This window comes from Muscardinus avellanarius (genome assembly GCF_963383645.1).
Source record: "Muscardinus avellanarius genome assembly, chromosome: 15".
NCBI classification, from domain to species: domain Eukaryota; kingdom Metazoa; phylum Chordata; class Mammalia; order Rodentia; family Gliridae; genus Muscardinus; species Muscardinus avellanarius.
In genome coordinates, this window is record NC_137801.1 from 30,593,440 (window position 1) to 30,612,659 (window position 19,220).

Sequence of the window (19,220 nt, forward strand, 5' to 3'; positions counted from 1 at the left end):
TTTTTAAGTTAATAATTGATGAAACTGCAGACTATTTAAAATAGCTATATAGCCAGGTATTGTGGTGCATGACTATAATCTTAATAGTTGGGACGCTGAGACAGGAGCATCGAAGTTTCAAAGATAATCTCAGCAAGTAGTGAGACTTCATCAACCTAGTGAGATCCCATTTCAAAATAAAAATAAAATTGGGCTGGGGGTATAGGTCAGAGGTAGAATGACCCTGGATTCAATCCCCAGAACCACAATAAATAAATAACTATATATATAATATTCATTATGTTATATAATATGTAATATTATATAAATAAAGTAAGTTTAGCTGGGCTCAGTGACACATACCTCTAATCCTAGTACTTTGGAAGGCTAAGAAAGGAGGATCATAAGTTTGAGGCCAGCCTTAACAACTTAGTGAGACCTTGTTTCAAAATAAAAATAAAAATATAAAAAGAAGCTAGGCCAAACATGAGAAGGAAGGAGACGGAGGGAATGGGGTGGGAATTGGGAATTGGGTAATTGGGTGGTGTGTGCATGTATGTCTCCACCATCTTGTATTCCATTAAGATGTATGACTACAATGCACCAATAAACAAATTTTAAAAAGAAGCTGGGCATGGTGGCACACACTTGTTAATTCCAGTAGTTGGGAGGTTGAGACAGGAGGATTGTGGTTCTTGGACAGTCTGAGATACTTAGTGAGGCCTTCTGCAATTTAGTGAGACCTTTTGTGAAAATAAAGAATAAAAAATGGGGCTGGGAGTGTAGCTTAGAGGTAGAATGCCCCTAGGTTCCACCCCCAATACCAAAAACATTTTTTATATATACTCATATATAAGTAATCCCTTTATATATAATATAATCATATAAATATAATCCCTTTACATATGTAGATTATATAAAGATTATTATATATTATAGAGAGATTATAATATAAAGATATAAAGATAATTTTTTTTTTTTTGGTGGTATTGGGGTTCCTGGAAGCCCTTCTACTTCCGGGCTACATTCCCAGACCTATTTTTACATTTTATATTTGGAAACAGGGTCTCCTAAGCCAGCGCGCGTGGCTGGCTTTGAACCTGCATGATCTTCCTGTCTCTGCCTCCCAAGCGCGGGGATTACAAGCGTGCTCCACCACGCCCGGCTAAAGATAATTATTTTATCTTATAAAAAAAAATTCAATCTCCAGTACCTTCCCTCTAAAATTGGTATACATACTTGAATCTAGATTGGATTCTAAAGTGAGAATGCGTTGCTGTGTTTCCATGTTAAAGATGCTTGTATATCCTTTGCTGAATGATGCTACCATATGGCTCGGGTCACTGCTCACTAGATCCACAGAGGCAGGGATTCCCAATTCTGAAAGTCAGAACACAATCCAAGAATGACAAGGGTCTATTTGACAATATGCTCAAAATATAACAAATAACAGCATGATTTACTTGAGAAGTACATAAGGTTTGCCATTAGAACAAGAATTAGCTCAAAACCACTCAATGAAGGTTCTTTTGTAATTTTTAGCATTAGTTTACTATCCTTACCTGTTTGCCATATCTTCTACCCATTATCTGCAAATATATTCATGGAATACAAACTTTTACTTAGAAAGAAAATGAAAAACATGTATAGACTGTAAATTTTGCTGCTTCCACTTCGACCTGGAGCTTACACTCTTCATTTAAAAAAACAGAGGGGGGAATGTACCAGTACTGGGAATGGCCTAGGAAGATTTGAGAAAGCTATGAGTATTAATATACTCCAAAAATTGGGTGAGGGGCAAATGTGCGAAAGGACTTGGTTTCTGCCTAGAAGCAGGCAATTATTCCAATGTAAATTAACCTATCTAAAGGTAATTAGCAAGTCTATAGGAGAGGGGAACTAGGACTTACACATCCTCATTCTAAAGACAGGTTTACGTAATAATTGGATAATCTAGTTAGGATGGGGGGAGGGGTCAGACCTTAAGGAGACACCTTGCCACACCTTGCTGGGGGAGGAACCTTACAGGGACATTTACTACGTCAGAATTATGTAAACAAGATGGAGGTCATGGGTATAAAAAGTCCAGTATTTGTATCTTTGGTGTATCTTTGGTGGGGCATTCATTTGAACCACCACCACCACCACCACCACTCATGCCATTCTGACATGGGGCTGTAACTATCTTCTATATTTCTTTTTTAATAAACTTCTTTAAATCTCAAAAAATAAAAAAAAATCCATCTTAGGTTGCACATATGGCTCAGTAGTTGAGTGCTAGCCTAGCATGTGTGGGGTACTAGATTGGGTCCCCAGCAATAAACACACACACACACACACACACACACACACACACACACACACACTGTACACAATCCACACTCCATCCCTATTAGGAATTTTATGTCATTAAATACTATTTTGAGCCGGGTGTGGTGGTGCCCGCTTGTAATCCCAGAGCTTGGGAGGCTGAGACAGGAGAGTCGCACAGGTTCAAAGCCAGCCTCAGCTACTTAGTGAGGCTCTCAGCAACTTAGTGAGACCCTATTTCCAAATAAAGTATAAAATAGGTCTGGGAGTATAGCCTAGAATTAGATAAAGCCCCAGGGTTCTACCTTAGTACCATCAAAAAAAAAAAAAACTTATTTTGTTATTTTGTCTTTACATTTTCATACAATCTAAAGACAAAATATAGCTGGGTATGGTGGTGCACGCATGTAATCCCAGCATTTGGGAGGCTGAGACAGGAGGATTGCACAGGTTTGAAGCCAGCCTCAGCCACTTAGTGATGCCCTTTGTAACTTAGTGAGACCCTGTTTCAAAATAAAGAATAAAAAATAGGGCTGTTGCTTGGAACAGAATGCCCCTGGGTTCCCTCCCCAGTACTGCAAAAAATAAATAAAGACAAAATAGAATAACTTGTGCATAAAAAAGGCATATTATTGAGAACAGTTAAAACTTGAAACTTAAATAATCACAGAATATGTCTACCTGAATATAATAATCTGATTTTCTACATTTTTCTCGATATCTAATAATAGCCAATAATCTTTAAAAAGTTGAATTGCAGAAGATACATGAATGGCCAATAGAAAAAGTGCTCAACATAACTAGCTATCAAAGAAAGGTAAAACTAAAACTAAAATGAAATACTACTATATACCCACCAGAACAGCTAAAATCACACAAGCTGAAAATATTTTACCAATGTTAGTAAGGTTATAGAACAAATGGAACTCTCATACACTGTGGTCAGTGGTGTAAAATTCTATAACACTTTGGAGAAAATAACAATTTCACATATAGTGAAAATCTAAAGTTAGTGAATCTAAAATTTGCCAATTCGACTTCAGGTATCTCTATATATAATGAAAATACATAAATGTTTATAGTAGCTTTGTTCATAATAGTCCCAAACTAGAACAATCCAAGAGTCTATCAAGAGGTAAGTAAATAGACAAATTATAGCATAATAAAAATACTATTTTTTGGGGGGGTGGGTCTAGAGATGGAACCCAGAGGCATTTGACCTCCAAGCTACACCCCCTGCCCTATTTTTTCTTTATTTTGAAACCGGGTCTCACTGAGTTGCAGAGGGCCTCACTAAGTAGCTGAGGCTGTCCGCGAACCACAATCCTCTGGTCTCAGCCTCCCAAATGCTGGGGATTACAAGCGTGCGCCACCAAGCACGGCTATAAAGTACCATTAATAGAGAAAAAACTGACACTGAATTACATAATTATTAGTTGTGAAAAACCAGATACAAAATAATACACACTGCATTATTTCATTTTTTTTGAAGTTTTAGAATAGACAAAACTAATCCATGATGAAGAAAATCACAACAGTGGGTACCAATGACTGAGAATGGGAAGCCAGGTGTGGTGGTGCACACTTATAATCCCAGCGCTTGGAAGGCCGAGACAAGAGGATCGCAGGATCAAGAACAGCTTCATTAAGTAGTGAGACTCTCTTCAATCTAGTGAGGCCCTGTTTCAAAATAAAAATAAAACAGAGCTGGGGGTGTGGCTTAGAGGTAGAATCTCTCTGGGTTTCATTATCAGTACCAAAGGGGGGAAGGGGGGAGGGAGGATGAGAATAGGGAGGAGATTGATCCAAGGAACTTTGGGAAATAAATGGTCTGTGTCTTGATCTGTGTAACACTAATTTATCAGATGCACTGAAATGTACACTTCTGTATTTTTTTCACTAAAGATAAATTTATTTTTAAATTAATAAAGATCAATTTAAAGAATAAAAATTTGGTGTTTTCTCACCAAATACTATGCTTTTGAAGATTTGCACACAGTAAGTTGTAAGTTCAAACAAATACCCTCGTATTACTTAGGAAAAAAAAACACCTTTGAATTAAACTGATAAGTAAGAGTCCCTAAAATCATTAATTTATTTGCTTGCTTACTTATTTTGAAAGTAAGAAGTTTTATAAGAGACTTGGCCAAATGCTTTTTAAAAGTTATGTACCTTGATTATCATTAAATACACTTAGTGCTGGAGCAACCTCAGCTGCATTCCATAAACGAAGAGTGCCATCTGCTGAACAGGACAACAAACGCTGATGTGCAGCACTGTAAGCCAAACCCCAGACTGCATCCGTGTGGCCAAGCAGAGGGCCTCTTAAGACAGAAGGATCTACATAAACAGCAGAAACACAACAAATCAGAAAGATATTTATTTTCCACAGAAAGTAAAATACATAAGCACATGATAACAATATAAAATATATTTCCTAGTTTCAATTCTCTTTCAAAATGCTGACATGACTAAAACAGGCTTGGAAATATACAGTTTAAATTTTTTAAAGAAAGCTCATATTTTTCTTCTTAAAAAAAAAAATCAAGTATACAGCTGGGCATGGTGATGCATGAATGTAATCCCTATACATGGGAGGCTGAGACAGAAGGATCACAGATTTAAGACCAGCCTCAGCAACCTAGCAAGGCCCTCAGCAACTTAAGTGAGATCCATTTTCAAAATAAAAAATTAAATAGGGCTGGGGTTGTAGCTCAGAGGTAGAATACCTTCAATTCAATCCTCAGTAACACACACACACACACACACACACACCATAGATACATCATAGATATATACTTCTCCCTTCCTTTTGTCCTTCCATTTGTCTAGAATGTTTTAGACTATGTTAATACTAATCATTTAAATTAAATTTACCTTTGGTGGAACCATAAATCATATTCACAAAGGAATTGAACCTTTCCTTCCTCTGAATTCCTTCAGCGCTTTGGCTATATCCCCTTCAGGAAACTTACCCTACTGTATAATGAATGGTACTTATTCCTTGGAGCATGACATTCATAAAGAACAGAAACAGACATATAGGGGTTCCCAAATTCTCAAATAGCAGTAACTACGATGTGTATGTGAAGATGGGGGAAGAGTCACTTAGCATAGCCTCATGATAAAAATCAAAATGGAAATTTCAATTGTTAGTGTTCACAACGATTCTATGAAGTGGTGCTTTCAAGATGGCTCACAGATATTAGGTCTGGAAATGCCAACGGTCATCTGTTTTAAGTCCTCTCTTAGGCATAAAATATTTAGTGAAGATACACTGGGTATCTGGTACTATGCTTGATGAAGGTGCTACACAGATAAGACACCACACTACTCCTGTCTTCAAAATACTATGTTAGAAGTACAATACTAGCAACAAATACTAACTACCATGGAAAGTTAACTGAAATAAATGAAAACTTTTTGGAGAGGGTGGCAGCTAGAGTGTACAGTATGTCAGTCAGAGAATAGAGTGAAGGTTTGCCTTGCAAAGAGGCAACGCCTACAAAATCACAAAAGCAACAACAGCTTGATGTCTGAGGAAATATACTAGTGATCCAGTAATACTAGCGGAAGGAAGTACATGAGATAAGGGCAGCTAGTTCATGATGGGATTTTTAGGACATATTAAGGAACTTGGAAACTATCCTGAACGGCACTAGAGATCCAATGAAGAATTTCCCAGGAGCCACTGGGTCAGTTAAGTATTAAATAACCTAACCTTGGCTGTGGTATAGAAGACAGATTGGACAGAATCAAGATAATGCCAAAGGGACTGGTTCAGGAAACTAGAAGAGTGATGATAAAGACCTAAGGTAGGACAGCTATACAAGGCCAGTGCAGAAGGAATAAATTCAAGATTTATTTAGGGAGAATTTATTTGTTTGTTTGTTTATTTATTTAGTGGTACTAGGGATGGAACCTAGGTGCATTCTACCTCCAAGCTACATCTCCAGCCCTATTTTTTATTTTGAAACAGGGTCTCACTGAGTTGCAAAGGGCCTCACTAAGTAGTCGAGGCTGGCCTGAAACCTGTGATCCTCCTGTCTCAGCCTCCCAAGTACTGGAATTACAAGCATGTACCACTACACCCAGGTGGAAGTCATATTTAAAAATTAATTAATAGGTTATGAATAGTATGTCACAGCAAAGAATCAAGAATGACTCTCAGGTTTCTAATAATGTCACCTAATAAGAAAAGAAGAAACAGAAAATTCTGAGATTAACAGATGAGATAGCCAATTTGAAAATTTATCCTATGAGATTTTTGTAGCTTAAAGATATTTATGAGTCAACAGCATATAAAACCACAGGAGTAGACTCAATTTTCCAAGGAATGTTTGTACACTGAAAAGGAGAATGTTAGTATACTGCAAAGTTTATATACCATTAAAATTTGTGATAGTAGGGATTGAACTCAGGGCCTTAGCACATTCAAGGTAAGTGCTCTACCACTGAGCTACCTCCTTAGCCCTACCATTAAAATTTGGATATTCATAAATGCCAATATTTAAGATAAAAAACATAAAAGGAGTTCATGAAGGACAGAGCACAGTAATTGTCAAACTGTTAAAAAAAAAGGACAATAAAATAGACAAACCTAAAAAAAGAACAGAATTGTTAACAGTCTCAATTATAGTCAATACATCAGATAAAAATAAGAATTGCAAAATACCCTTGGATCAGGCAATTAGTCACTGGCAATCTTGCTATATTTAAGTGATATAGCTTGAAGCCAAAAGTGTAGAGGAATGATGCACAGGGTAAGGACATGTAATTTGCCACTAGTAATTATATTTTCTAGACAACACCATCAAAGAAACACAAATAGTGAGGTCAGGAGAGATTATTCAGAAAACAGAGAGGAAAATGGGGTTGAGTAAAGGCTTTTTCTTGCCCAGGATGGTAGATACCTGAATTTATTTATATGCTGAGGGAATGAAGAAAGAATAGAGAAAGTAAGTTTTAATTAAGAAGAGAGAGAGAACAAGAGATTAGAGTGCTGTCCAAAAGAAACAGAGATTATAGTATCAGCTTACAGGAAACCAGAAAGAATGTAGCCAAGAGGATAATGGGAAGGGACAGAATGAGGGACAGTTGATTCCCTGAGAGAGAGGTAAAGAAGGTAAGAAAAATCATGGAACAGTTCAATCTGTAAGGGAACTGGGAAGAAAGAGGGTTACATGTCACAAGATACATGTTTAATATTTATTAAATAAATACCAGGGGAATTTTTTATTTATCGCATTTATATTTATACTTAGGTTTAGTGGTAAATTAAAGTGATATAAAATATATTCTTATGAAAAATATGATACTTTAAACTACTCTACAACTTAGGGGGAAAAAAAGGCAATTCCTAAGTAAATGTTGCAAAAGAACTCATGATAATATCTAGTCATAGATTATAATAAGGATTTATGACTTATGATACTATTCCTAAGACTAAAAGGCATGTTTTTGTTTTGTTTTGTTTTTTGCAGGTCTGGGGATGGAACCCATAGGCATTTTACCTCCGGGCTACACCCCGTGCCCTATTCTTTATTCTTTATTTTGAAACAGGGTCTCACTAAGTTGCGGAGGGCCTCACTAAGTAGTTGAAGCTGTCCGCAAACTACAATCCTCCTGTCTCAGCCTCTTGAATGCTGGGATTACAAGCATGTGCCACCATGTCCAGCTTAAAAGGCACTTCTTAACTTTTGAGGCCTTCTGAGTATTTTGGTAGCATTGACTTTAAAATTTATTAGTTTCTCTATCCCTGCAATAATTGACCAAGGGGATAATGCCAGCATTTATTTTCCTTCAAAAGTGTATATCAAGAACAATGATGAAATATGATTACAGACTGGTAATAGTGTATCAAGTACCATACAGATGCCTGAAATGAAGAAATAAACTGCCAACCATAGCAGTATTTCCAATAAAAACCTTTGGGGAGTGGTAACTATTTTTTCAAGAAAAATATTCTCTTTTAAAATTATATATCAAATTGACTCCTAAATATGAGTTCTTCTTAACAAAATAAAGACATGCTTCTATTTTTAAACTATCTAATTTTATCATTATATATACAATATGAAAAATATGTAAGAAGAAAACATTTTATCCTTTTATTCTTTCAGAAACTGAAATTACATACCATAAGAATCATAGGGATCAATGTTGGGATTGGTGGTATTCCAGCTCTGGATCAGCCCATCAGTACCTCCACTATAGCACTGCTCGCCATTGCTACTCATTACCACACAAAGCACCGGACCTCTGGGATAGTACAAAAATAAGTAAACAGGTAAGAAAGGATATTGCTATTTCCATATTGTTAAAAACCGAATAATCACCCAAATTGCTTTTTATTCTCTGATTCTTACAATGAATAAAAATACTACCAAAGCGTTGTTCATTTTTCTTCCTCTGCTATATCAGAAGTTGGTAAACGATGGCCGCCTCCAGGCCATACTCAACCAGTAGTCTCTTTTTGTACAGTCTTGAAGCTAAGAATGATTTTTACATTTTTAAAGGGTTACAAAAACCAGCCATGGTGGCACATGCTTGTAATGCCACTACTTAGGAGGCCGAGACAGGAGGATCACAGGTTTGCAGCTATCCTCAGCTACACAGTGAAGTCCTCTGCAACTTAAGTGAGACCCTGTTTCAAAATAAAGAATAAAAAATAAGGCTGGGGTGTAGCTCAGAGGTACAATGCCTCTGAATTCAAACCCCAGTAAAATAAACAAGCAAGCAAACAAGCAAGCAAGCAAGCAGTTACAAAATAAAACAAAATTCATCCTGCATGAGGCCCTGGGTTCAATGTTCAATTCCCAGCACAACAACCACCAAAAAAAAAAAAGAAAAGAAAAGAAAAAAAAAATTAAAACAAGAACATATAACAGAAAATACGTGGCCTGCAAAACCTAAAAAATATTTACCATTTGATTATTTGTATGCCAATCTCTATGCTAAATAATGAAGAAACATATTTCTTAGGCTCTTAGGCTTAAATGAAAACAGAAAAACATAAAATCTAAAAAAATTCTTGGATGTGTGTGTGTGTGTGTGTGTGTGTGTGTGTGTGTATGTCCATATATGCATACATATATATATTTATATACATGCTCTTTGGTGCTAGGGATCGAATGTAGGGCCTGGATCATGCTAGCCAAGCATTCTATCACTGAGCTACATCCCCCAGTCCTTGAGTATTTTTATGTAGGTTGATAAGAAAAAAAAGAAAAAAAAAAGGATTTTTTTTTTTGGTGGCTCTGGGGATGGAACCCAGGGGCACTCTACCAAACTACACCCCCTGCCCTATTTTTTATTGTTTATTTTGAAACAGGTTTCAGTGAGTTGCAGAGGGCCTAAGTAGCTCAGGCTGTCCACGAACCATGATCCTCCGGTCTCAGCCTCCTCAATGCTGGGATTACAAGCGTGCGCCATCAGGCCCAGCTAGGATTTCTTCTTTTTAAACCTAATTACTTAAACTTCTTTATTGTAAGATCAGCACATACACACATTTTTTTTTTTTTAAACTGGAGACTGAAACCAGGGGCATTCTACCTCTAAGCTATACTCCCAGCCCTTTTTATTTCTTTTTTAAATTTTGAAACAGGGTCTTGCTAAGATTGTGAGGCTGGCCTCAAACTTGTGATCTTCCTATTTCAGCCTCCTTGTCCTGGAATTACAGGCACGTATCACCACATCCAGTTCACACACACACACACACACACACACATACATACACACACTTTAAACATCATGAAAATAAAAAGCTTTCAGCAAGAATCCCTTTTCGATGCAATAAAATTGTAAAGAAAATAAAATATCCTAATCAGGCTGTTTTACAACAATGTTAGTTTAAATTTTTAAAAAACCCTCATACTTACCTATGAGCCCTGAATGTATAAATAGGCTCTACGTCAAGGGAAGTACTCCTAAATAAGAGAGAAAATGATTTTAACCATTTTAACTTTTAGTAGGTACAGAATATATGTTCGTTCACACACACACACACACACACACACACACACACACACACACACACGCTTCTGAAATACACAGACACTAAGGCAATATACCATTCTCATTTACAGGATAAATAAGAAAGCTTACCTAACTCCAATGATATGTTCATGGAATCAAGAAACAAGCTCCTTGTTTAGTAATAATACCTTGCTATAATGCTTTTAGCACTGTCATTATCTATTTGATGAAAGGAAGAAATAGCTTCACTCAGGAGAAACAACATGAACCATGTGGATAGATTTCTGAATTCAATCTCCAGTTCTTTCCACTCACTAGCAGTAGTAGCCTTGGGTACACGTGCTCACAAGGGCACTATTATTTTATTGAATAAAAATAAGGGGGCAGTGGAAGCACCCAGGTGGGGTGCTAAGTAACTTTTTTTTCCCCTGAAAAGGGGGCAGTAAGCCAATGAGTTTGGGAATCTATGTGCCAGAACTAGTACATTGTGACCAAAGAAGCAGAAAGATTAAAGACACAATGTAAGAACAGGACATAATTTTTCTCTGATGAAAACACCTGATTTATAGTAAGGCCCATTTGGTTTTACCAAGATCTGGTTGAACTATCTGATGCAGATTGAAAATTCAAGTTTTTCACCTATCGTCTGTATGACTCGCAACATGACTGGCTGCTATTGATCTCCTGTAAACTCAGCAATGGACTCCCTACACCTGTAGTAAAATTTCTGTAAACGTCTTCACTTGACATTTGGTTCTACTTTTATAATAACAAAAGTATTTGACACTGAAGGACTCTTGCTGGGACATGCTAGCTCTGGATCATGTGATCCAAGGAAGGAAAGGAGCTCCAATAAGGACTCCACCAAAGTGGGATCAAGTCTAGCTTGGTGATAAAAGGGTTTATACTAAGTCATGTCTGTTAACAGACACTTAGAAACAAAGGGGCCAAGGCAAGCAGTAGAAGCTAAGTAAAAGCATTAAGAGTGCCTTTCAGTTTAGACATATTGGTTGGTATGGAAAGTACTTAAAAGCTCAAGAAAAAAAGATAAGACCAAAAAGAAGTCCCCCACACCTCCCCATCAGCCCTCCCTCTCCTCCACACTATACCTCCAAATTTGGTATGTAATGAAGCAGGCAGGGATGAAGGTCTGATCATTTTAAATATGCCTATCTATACCTGCTAAGAAGACCAGTAGAGATGAGCAATAGAGACAAAGCGCTCCCCAAGTATAACAGCCATTGAAAACAATGAATGTGTAAGGGCTGCAATCACCATTCATAAACTCTGAGGAGACTACATATTATATGAAGAGAAAAACACTCTAAATTATGTCACATGGTAAAAAAGAAAGAACTAGAATTAATAGAAGAAAGAATTATGTCACATGGTTAAGAAGAAAGAACTTGAAATATCTGGGAAACTTAATAACAAATGTATCTTTTTCCTACTGAAAAACTTAACTAAAGCATACAAATAAAGTAGAATATTCTCACTTTTTGGCTGGGGCTGTTTTCTGCAGATTCCACATTTTCAATGTGTGGTCCTCTGATGCTGTTATCAAAACAGGCTCAATGGGGTGGAAAGCAAGGGCTCGAATGCCATCAAAGTGACTTCTTAACGTAAACTTAGGGTTCCAAGTCTTCCTCAGTGCATCTTTATTGTTTGCGATCTATTAAAGAAACAAAACAAAAATACATATATATTCAGGACAGAAAAAAACCCCTATATTTCAATATTAACCCTTGCTCATGTGTTAATAAACTATTAATAAAAATTGCAAAACTAACTTTCAAAAGAATATATTTTTAAGTATAAATAAGCAAATCAATACACAAAATTAGCAATATGTCAACAGTGGTTTTATCTGAAGAAATAACAAAAGGCAGAATAAGAAACAGTTAAAATAATTAAATATAAAAAGTGAATCATATAATAATGCAGAAAGGATCTTCACATAGTGCTATAGTTTGGATCTTGAATGTCCCCCAATGGCCCATGAGTTCAAGACTTGGGTCCTAGCCTGGCTGCTAGCCTTGTTGGCACTTTTGAGAAGAGGTAGAATTTTTAGAAAGTGGGGCCTAGTGAAAAGAAGTTAGGTCACTAAGGGTGTGCCCATGAAAGAGTTATTGGGAACTTAGTTCCTCCTCCTGTTTCTCTTTGCTTTCTGACTGCCATGAGGTCAGCAGCTTCCTCCACCATGTGCTCCCATTAATACCTGAGATAAGTTGGTTATCTCAGGTATTTTGTCAGTGACAGAAAGCTAACACAACTAGGATGTTTAAAACCAAGTAACTCAACCTAAATTATAGCATAGAATGTGTAATATGAGGTAAGAGCTGAAAATCTAAGTTATCTTTAAATCTATGAACATTTAAAAATCTGATAACATTTTTACAACTCCCAATACTCTATTAGAAGCTAATTTTTTTCACTAAGATAGAAACAAGGTCTATAAGCTGAAAATAGAAAATGTTAAAAATGGAAGAGGCAATCACATATTACAAAAATACATTTCACTGGTAAAAGAAATACATCATTAAGTTCCTTTCTCCATAGCCTCAGCTGGCTTAAGAGACCCTGTTTCCAAATAAAATATATTTTAAAAAATAGGTCTTGGAGTGTAGCCCAGAGGTAGAAGGCCCCTGGGTTCCATCCCCAGTACCACCAAAAAGGAAAAAAAAAAAAACAAAAACAAACAAACAAAAAAAAAAACAAAGGTAGCTAGGCCCATGTGTTGGCTCACACTTGTAATCCCAGTACTTAGAAGGCTGAGATAGAAGGATTGCAGATTTACAGCCAGCCTCAGCTACTTAATAAGGCCCTCCACAACTTAGTAAGATCCTATTTCAAAATAAAGAATAAAATTAAGGCTCGGAGTATAGCTGGGAGTTAGAATGCCCCTGGGTTGAATTCCCAGCATGCACTGGGAGAGGTAAAAACATTAAGAATACAAAAATGTTAGAAATATAAATGATATTCTTAAAAATCTGTATCACACATGTGAAGAGGTGCAGGAGGAACCTGGTTAGTTATTATACTTGGTTCTGGGTGAGGAAAAAAATGAACTGGAATGGGATGTGTAAAAAGCATATGGCTTACAGCTGGTTTGAGAGGAAGAAACCAAAAGATTTAGTAATGGGACAAGAAGAGAGATTTGAAGATTTTATTTGTAGAGAAAAAAATGGATAAGTAAGAAATGCTTATCATCCCTATGTTTTGCTTAAGCAGCCACCCTACATACCCAGTATAGCAGACTTGCCACAGGGGCCATATTGTATTTATTCTCCAGCGGAGAGACTATTAAAATGAGAAGATTTAGCCGGGCGTGGTGGTGCACACTTGTAATCCCAGCACTTGGGAGGCTGAGACAGGAGGATCGCACAGGTTCGAAGCCAGCCTCAGCAACTTAGTGAGGCTTTCAGCAACTTAGTGAGACCCTGTTTCCAAATAAAATATGAAATAGGTCTGGGAGTATAGCCTGGAGGTAGAAAAGCCCCTGGGTTCCACCCCCAGTACCACAAAAAAAAAATGAGATTATTATTATTATTTTTTTAATTTTTTGGTGGTACTAGGGTTCCTGGAAACCCTTCTACCTCCAGGCTACACTCCCAGACCTATTTTTACACTTTTTTTATTTGGAAACAGGGTCTCTTAAGCCAGCGTGGCTGGCTTTGAACCTGCGCGGTCCTCCTGTCTCCGCCTCCCAAGCATGGGGATTACAAGCGTGTGCCACCACACCCAGTGAAAATATTTTTAAAAAATGGTAAAATAGGTTATAAGTACTTTCCTTATGACAAATTATTTACTGTGATGAGCAATTATAAATGTATTTCAGTTTTGGTCCACATTTCTGATGAGTCAGCCTTCATATCTAAAAGTACCTTGTACACATTTATGCCTAATAATAATTAAAATCACTTCTCAATAGGACATTGTTTAATGTATAGGTAGGTACAAATGTTGCTGTTAGGTAAGTATGAATTACAACTGATTACTAGTGTCGTAAAAAATAAAACAAAAGCCAGGTGTGGTGGTGCACGCTTGTAATCCCCGCACTTGGGAGGCAGAGACAGGAGGATCGCGCAGGTTTAAAGCCAGCCGTGCTGGCTTAAGAGACCCTGTTTCCAAATAAAAATATAAAAAATAGGTCTAGGGGTGTAGCCCAGAGGTAGAAGGGCTTCCAGGAACCCCAGTGCCATCAAAAAAATAAAATAAAATAAAATAAAATAAAATAAAAATAAAATAAAATCCAAACTTGGTGGTGGAAAGGAGAATTCTTTATATAAAAACAGCGTACAAATGATACTGACTTATGGATTTAGGTAAAGCCTATTATTTTAATCTCTAGGTTATATGAAAAATGTTAGGTAATTTTTATACTTATCTTTTTAAAGTCTGTAATTAAAATTGAACCAAGGTCTATACTTGTGTTTTACCATTACCATTCTCTTCTATAAAACTAACTTTTATTTTCAAAACCTGTGTAAAAACATCAAAAATAAAATTACCACTTACATCATAAGCTAGTGAATCTGCTTCATTGGCCACTGTGAGACCTGCTAATTCTCCAAGTCCCAGTTCACTTTCAAGTGCTTCATCTGCTCCCATGATGAATGATTTCCCAGAAGAAGGAGGAAACGTCAGTGCTTCTACTAAAGGGGAGACAAAGGAAACATTAGGAATCTCTTAAAGAGTCAACAATTAGTCTCACGGCCTTGTTTTAAACATCTTATAAGAACATGTTCGTATTTAATTTTTAAATGCTTTCAAATACAATTAAAATCAGTGAGCAGAAAATCTTGAAGAACTGATTGCTGATTCCATATCTTATACACAGTTAAAGAGATCACCTAATAAGAAAAATAAAACATGAAACAAATCTAATAATCTACTGTCCTTTCCATTTCATGATATAGAAAACCAGTATGATTAGAGGAAAACAAATTTTCTCCATTTAGTATTTCACATTAATTACCCAAATAACTTCTATCAATTACTAAATATATATAACAAGTGATTCTGAAGACTGATATCATTCAAAATATAACTGATTTTATAACCTGGAAGACTACTGATGTTTTCAAATAAAAATGATTAAAACTGAAAAATGTGATTGTTTGAGACAAAACTCATGTGAGACATCAGAAGCCAGGGAAAAGGCAGTGACTAGATGGCAGCTCAGCATGGTGTTGCGGGCCTCAGGGACATTCCACTTCCTGACCTAGGGGATAGCAGCACTGGTGCGTGAAAATTCTGACTTTGTGGTAATCCACTGAACTGTACACCCTTATTACTTCAGCACTTTCTATAGGCATATCTTATTTTAAAATGTTTATTTCAAAGAAATTTTTTAAAGTTCATTTGAAAGCTTTCAATTAGATGCCAATTATGTACTTCAAGACGCAACTGTACTTTGTAATAAACTTGAATATTCTCACTTTATAGCTCTAGCTAAAGCAAAGTGACAAATTAAAACATCTTATTTTTATCTGATCAATAATGAAATGTCACAAACTGTCAGAGATGGTCTTTGAGTAATTTTTTAGAGGTAGTTTCTTTTGATATCAAACATTTGAGCCAATTAGATGAATTTAGTAGTCCAAATTCTATTTGCTAAAAAGGTAAATTATTTTTCTCAAAACAAGTCAATTGTATTACTAGTACATGTATAAAGGTAGATTTACAACATGTTTTTCAGCATTATATTTAACCATATCTAAAAATAAATTTGTTGAATAAATGGTTGCTTTTAAAAATAGCAGTGGCAGATACTTTACTTAAGATCCTTGTCAGAATAAAATTTAGTAAAAACTAAATAAGACATTACAAAGGCACCATACAATACAGCAACAGTAATAAAAATAGGTTTTACCTAGAATATTTTATGTCATCTGAGGGGTTCAAATAACTCTAAACATTTACTAATATAGAGTGGGGATTGTTTAAGTTAAAAAAGCAATTTTTAGGCCAAAATTTCACACAATTCACGTGAGACTATGAGGCTAAATCTTCAGCTACGTATTTTCATTTCTAACATTTCCAGATAACTTTGTCCAGCTGTGAAATAAAATAAAAAAAACTAAAAATATTTTTCTGAATTTCCTGGAACTGATCATGTATGTGGTGTGGGCTAATTTTAACTAATGCTCAAGAAATGGTTAATACATAAAACCTGAAAACAAGAAAGGAACCAATGATTTCCTCAGCTCAGTGGGCAGCCAGCACACTTGTTGGATGAAGAGAGAGCAATGTGGGAAGCATTGTCACTTGATTGTTCTGGAAGGTCTCAGAACTTAAAGACTATAGGTCACATTTCTATCTGTAAATTAAACATTACTGACTGTATTCAGCTTTTATTAAACTGTTTAATTGTGCCTCTTATATACTGTTTTCTAAATAAAAATAAAGTAATAAGATTATAGGGTACACACAGTCTACAAAAGCATTTCTGACAGTAGACTGGAGACCAACAAGCATCAATAAGAGGCAATTAAGCATACAATGTATTTCTTTTTTCTTCCTTCTTCCTCCCTCCCCTTCTTCATTTCCAGGTATGAAATCTGGGCTCTTGATTATGCTAGCTGATTGCTCTAGCTCTGAGCTATATTCCCAGCCTTGAAAGAACTTTTATTTATATAGGATAAAATAGAACTATTAAAAAAAAAAAAAAGCCGGGCGTGGTGGCTCATGCTTCTAATCTCAGCATTTGGAAGGCAGAGACAAGATGATCCGGGTTCATGGTCACCCTCAGCTACTTAGTGAGACCCTTTGCAATCAGTGAGACCCTGTTTTAAAACATAGAATTAAAAATAGGTATAGCTCAGAAGTAGAATGCCCCTGCGTTCTATCCCCAGTATTGCAAATAAATAAATAAACAAACAAATAAATAGATAAATTGGAAGCAACCTAAATATTCCAAAAAGAAATAGTTTCATATCAAGTCTAAAATATAATATACAGTTTTAAAGTTAAAAGTTGAAAATTATTTGTAAGATTTTATGTTAAGTATAAAACAAAATGAATTACTCTACAAGATGACTGTAATTATATAAGAAGTATATGCATGTGGACAAGGACTGAAACGGAAACAAGGAAACACAGAAAGCAGAAAATGCAATTAAACTTTTAGGTGACTTTTCCCCCCCTTTTTATTTGTCATGATAAATTGCTTAAATAAAATATTTATGTGAGTCTCATTTACTACTTATTTTTAGACTCTAAACTTCTTTACTGTTGGAATGGTATATATTAGCTCTATTACATGTAGAGCTAAGAGATACTCTAAACCATCTTTTGGAATGTATTCTTAAGTTTATGTACTCTTTCCCAAATTATAAACCTGGAAGTTGAAATCAACTCCCTCTCTCCCCCATGTAAGAAAGCCTGCATTTAGGATATAGATCTGGAAATTAAAATTGTCACTAAGATTGCCTCTAAGATAGCAGAGTCCTAGTGACTGAATTAATTAATTAATCTATTTATTTATTTAGGGTACTGGGATTAAACCCAGGGGCTTTTCTACCTCTGGACTATACTCCCAGACCTATTTTATACTTTACTTGGAAACAGGGTCTCACTAACCTGCTGAAAGCCTACGTAGCCGAGGCTGGCTTTGAACCTGTGCAATCCTCCTGTCTCAGCCTCCCAAACACTGAGATTACAAGTGTGCACCACCACGCCCAGCTCTAGTGACTGAATTTAGATGTGTGTCCCAATGTTTTTGTGCTCCAGAATATCTGAAATACTTGCCTTCATCTGCCCTATTAATTTCATGTTCTGGAAGCCTGGAGCTGCTGGGTCTGGAAGGAGAACCCACAGATGGCTGCAATGAAGGAAGTTCATCAACATCTCTCAAATTAGCAAGCATATCTTGTAGTTTTGACCTATTGGGCCCTAGCCAAAAAAAAAGGGGGGAAAGGAAAGGGAACACAAAAGAGAGGAAAAAGAATTATTGAACTGCCTCGTATGGTGTCATAAACTTTATTTCACATTTGCTAACATTTACATATGAAAAATCATACTAGATTATTTTCAAAGCTTTTAAATTACTTTAAGTTTATTCTTTCTTGAAAAGAATTATTTTTTACATATATTTTCTAAATCAAACTAATGGGATCACTATTTCTACAAAAGAGAATGTTTGTGTCCTAATTGGCCATTTAAAGTCAGATTACTCTAGAATACAACCACCGAATAGTGCTCTAAATGAAGACAGATACCAAAGATTGTGAACCTACTGTGTGTTAAATTAAATAACATTCATTTGTATACATTAAGTTGCATTCATTGTCTTACATCCTGAAGCTATGGTACCCAAAGTGAGGTCTCATGCCCTGTGGATTACTTACCTGAACTCTGAATCTTCCTTCTCCCACATCCCTGTTTTGACTGTTTTATATAGGATAGAGGCTGAAACAGATCTTCGGTAGTTTTTCCTGTTATAAGTTTAATTAAGAATGGGAAAATCTTACCCATGGTCTGTTATATGTTTTTCCTATACCAGCAAAGTATACAACTACTTCTATGCAATTTTAACTAACACCTAGAAATATATTTCAAGATAGTATGATTGGAGGACACAATTTGACTGGAAATTTTTCTACTAGATCAAATAAAAAGGTCTGATCGTTTCCAATGAGTAATAATTCAATTACTACCATAACATATATTCATGGTAGTTTATAAATTAATGCTTCATATACCAATTCAAAGCTTTGCTTCAGTTCTCTTATCATAAATCACTTGCTTCCACACTGCTCTTTTCTCAAGACAACATGAACTAAAAATGATACACAAAATGCTGAAATTCAGTCAACAATTCTTTCTTCAGTAAAAGACATTAAAATTTTCCTCCAGTCACTTTTCTTCGCTATACTACAAAAAAGAGCAAAAAAAAAATGTACTATATTCCTGAACATGCATGAGCCCAAATTCAGGAAATCCAATTGCTT

The 19,220-nt window shown here is 35.9% G+C and overlaps 1 protein-coding gene across 2 annotated transcripts in view; it reads right to left on the reverse strand.

The window, feature by feature from the left end:
- STRN (striatin) overlaps window positions 1–19,220 on the reverse strand; it is a gene marked incomplete at both ends in the record, with an annotated part of 116,533 nt that overhangs the window by 12,573 nt on the left and 84,740 nt on the right. The window contains 8 exons of one of the 2 annotated variants that reach the window (XM_080711483.1): window positions 1,219–1,359; window positions 4,462–4,629; window positions 8,429–8,550; window positions 10,170–10,217; window positions 11,763–11,938; window positions 14,785–14,921; window positions 18,019–18,162; window positions 18,618–18,704. In XM_080711483.1, the coding sequence (XP_080567609.1) occupies window positions 1,219–1,359; window positions 4,462–4,629; window positions 8,429–8,550; window positions 10,170–10,217; window positions 11,763–11,938; window positions 14,785–14,921; window positions 18,019–18,162; window positions 18,618–18,704 (1,023 nt within the window). The remainder of the gene's footprint in view (window positions 1–1,218; window positions 1,360–4,461; window positions 4,630–8,428; window positions 8,551–10,169; window positions 10,218–11,762; window positions 11,939–14,784; window positions 14,922–18,018; window positions 18,163–18,617; window positions 18,705–19,220) is intronic. The other variant, XM_080711484.1, reaches the window with a different exon arrangement.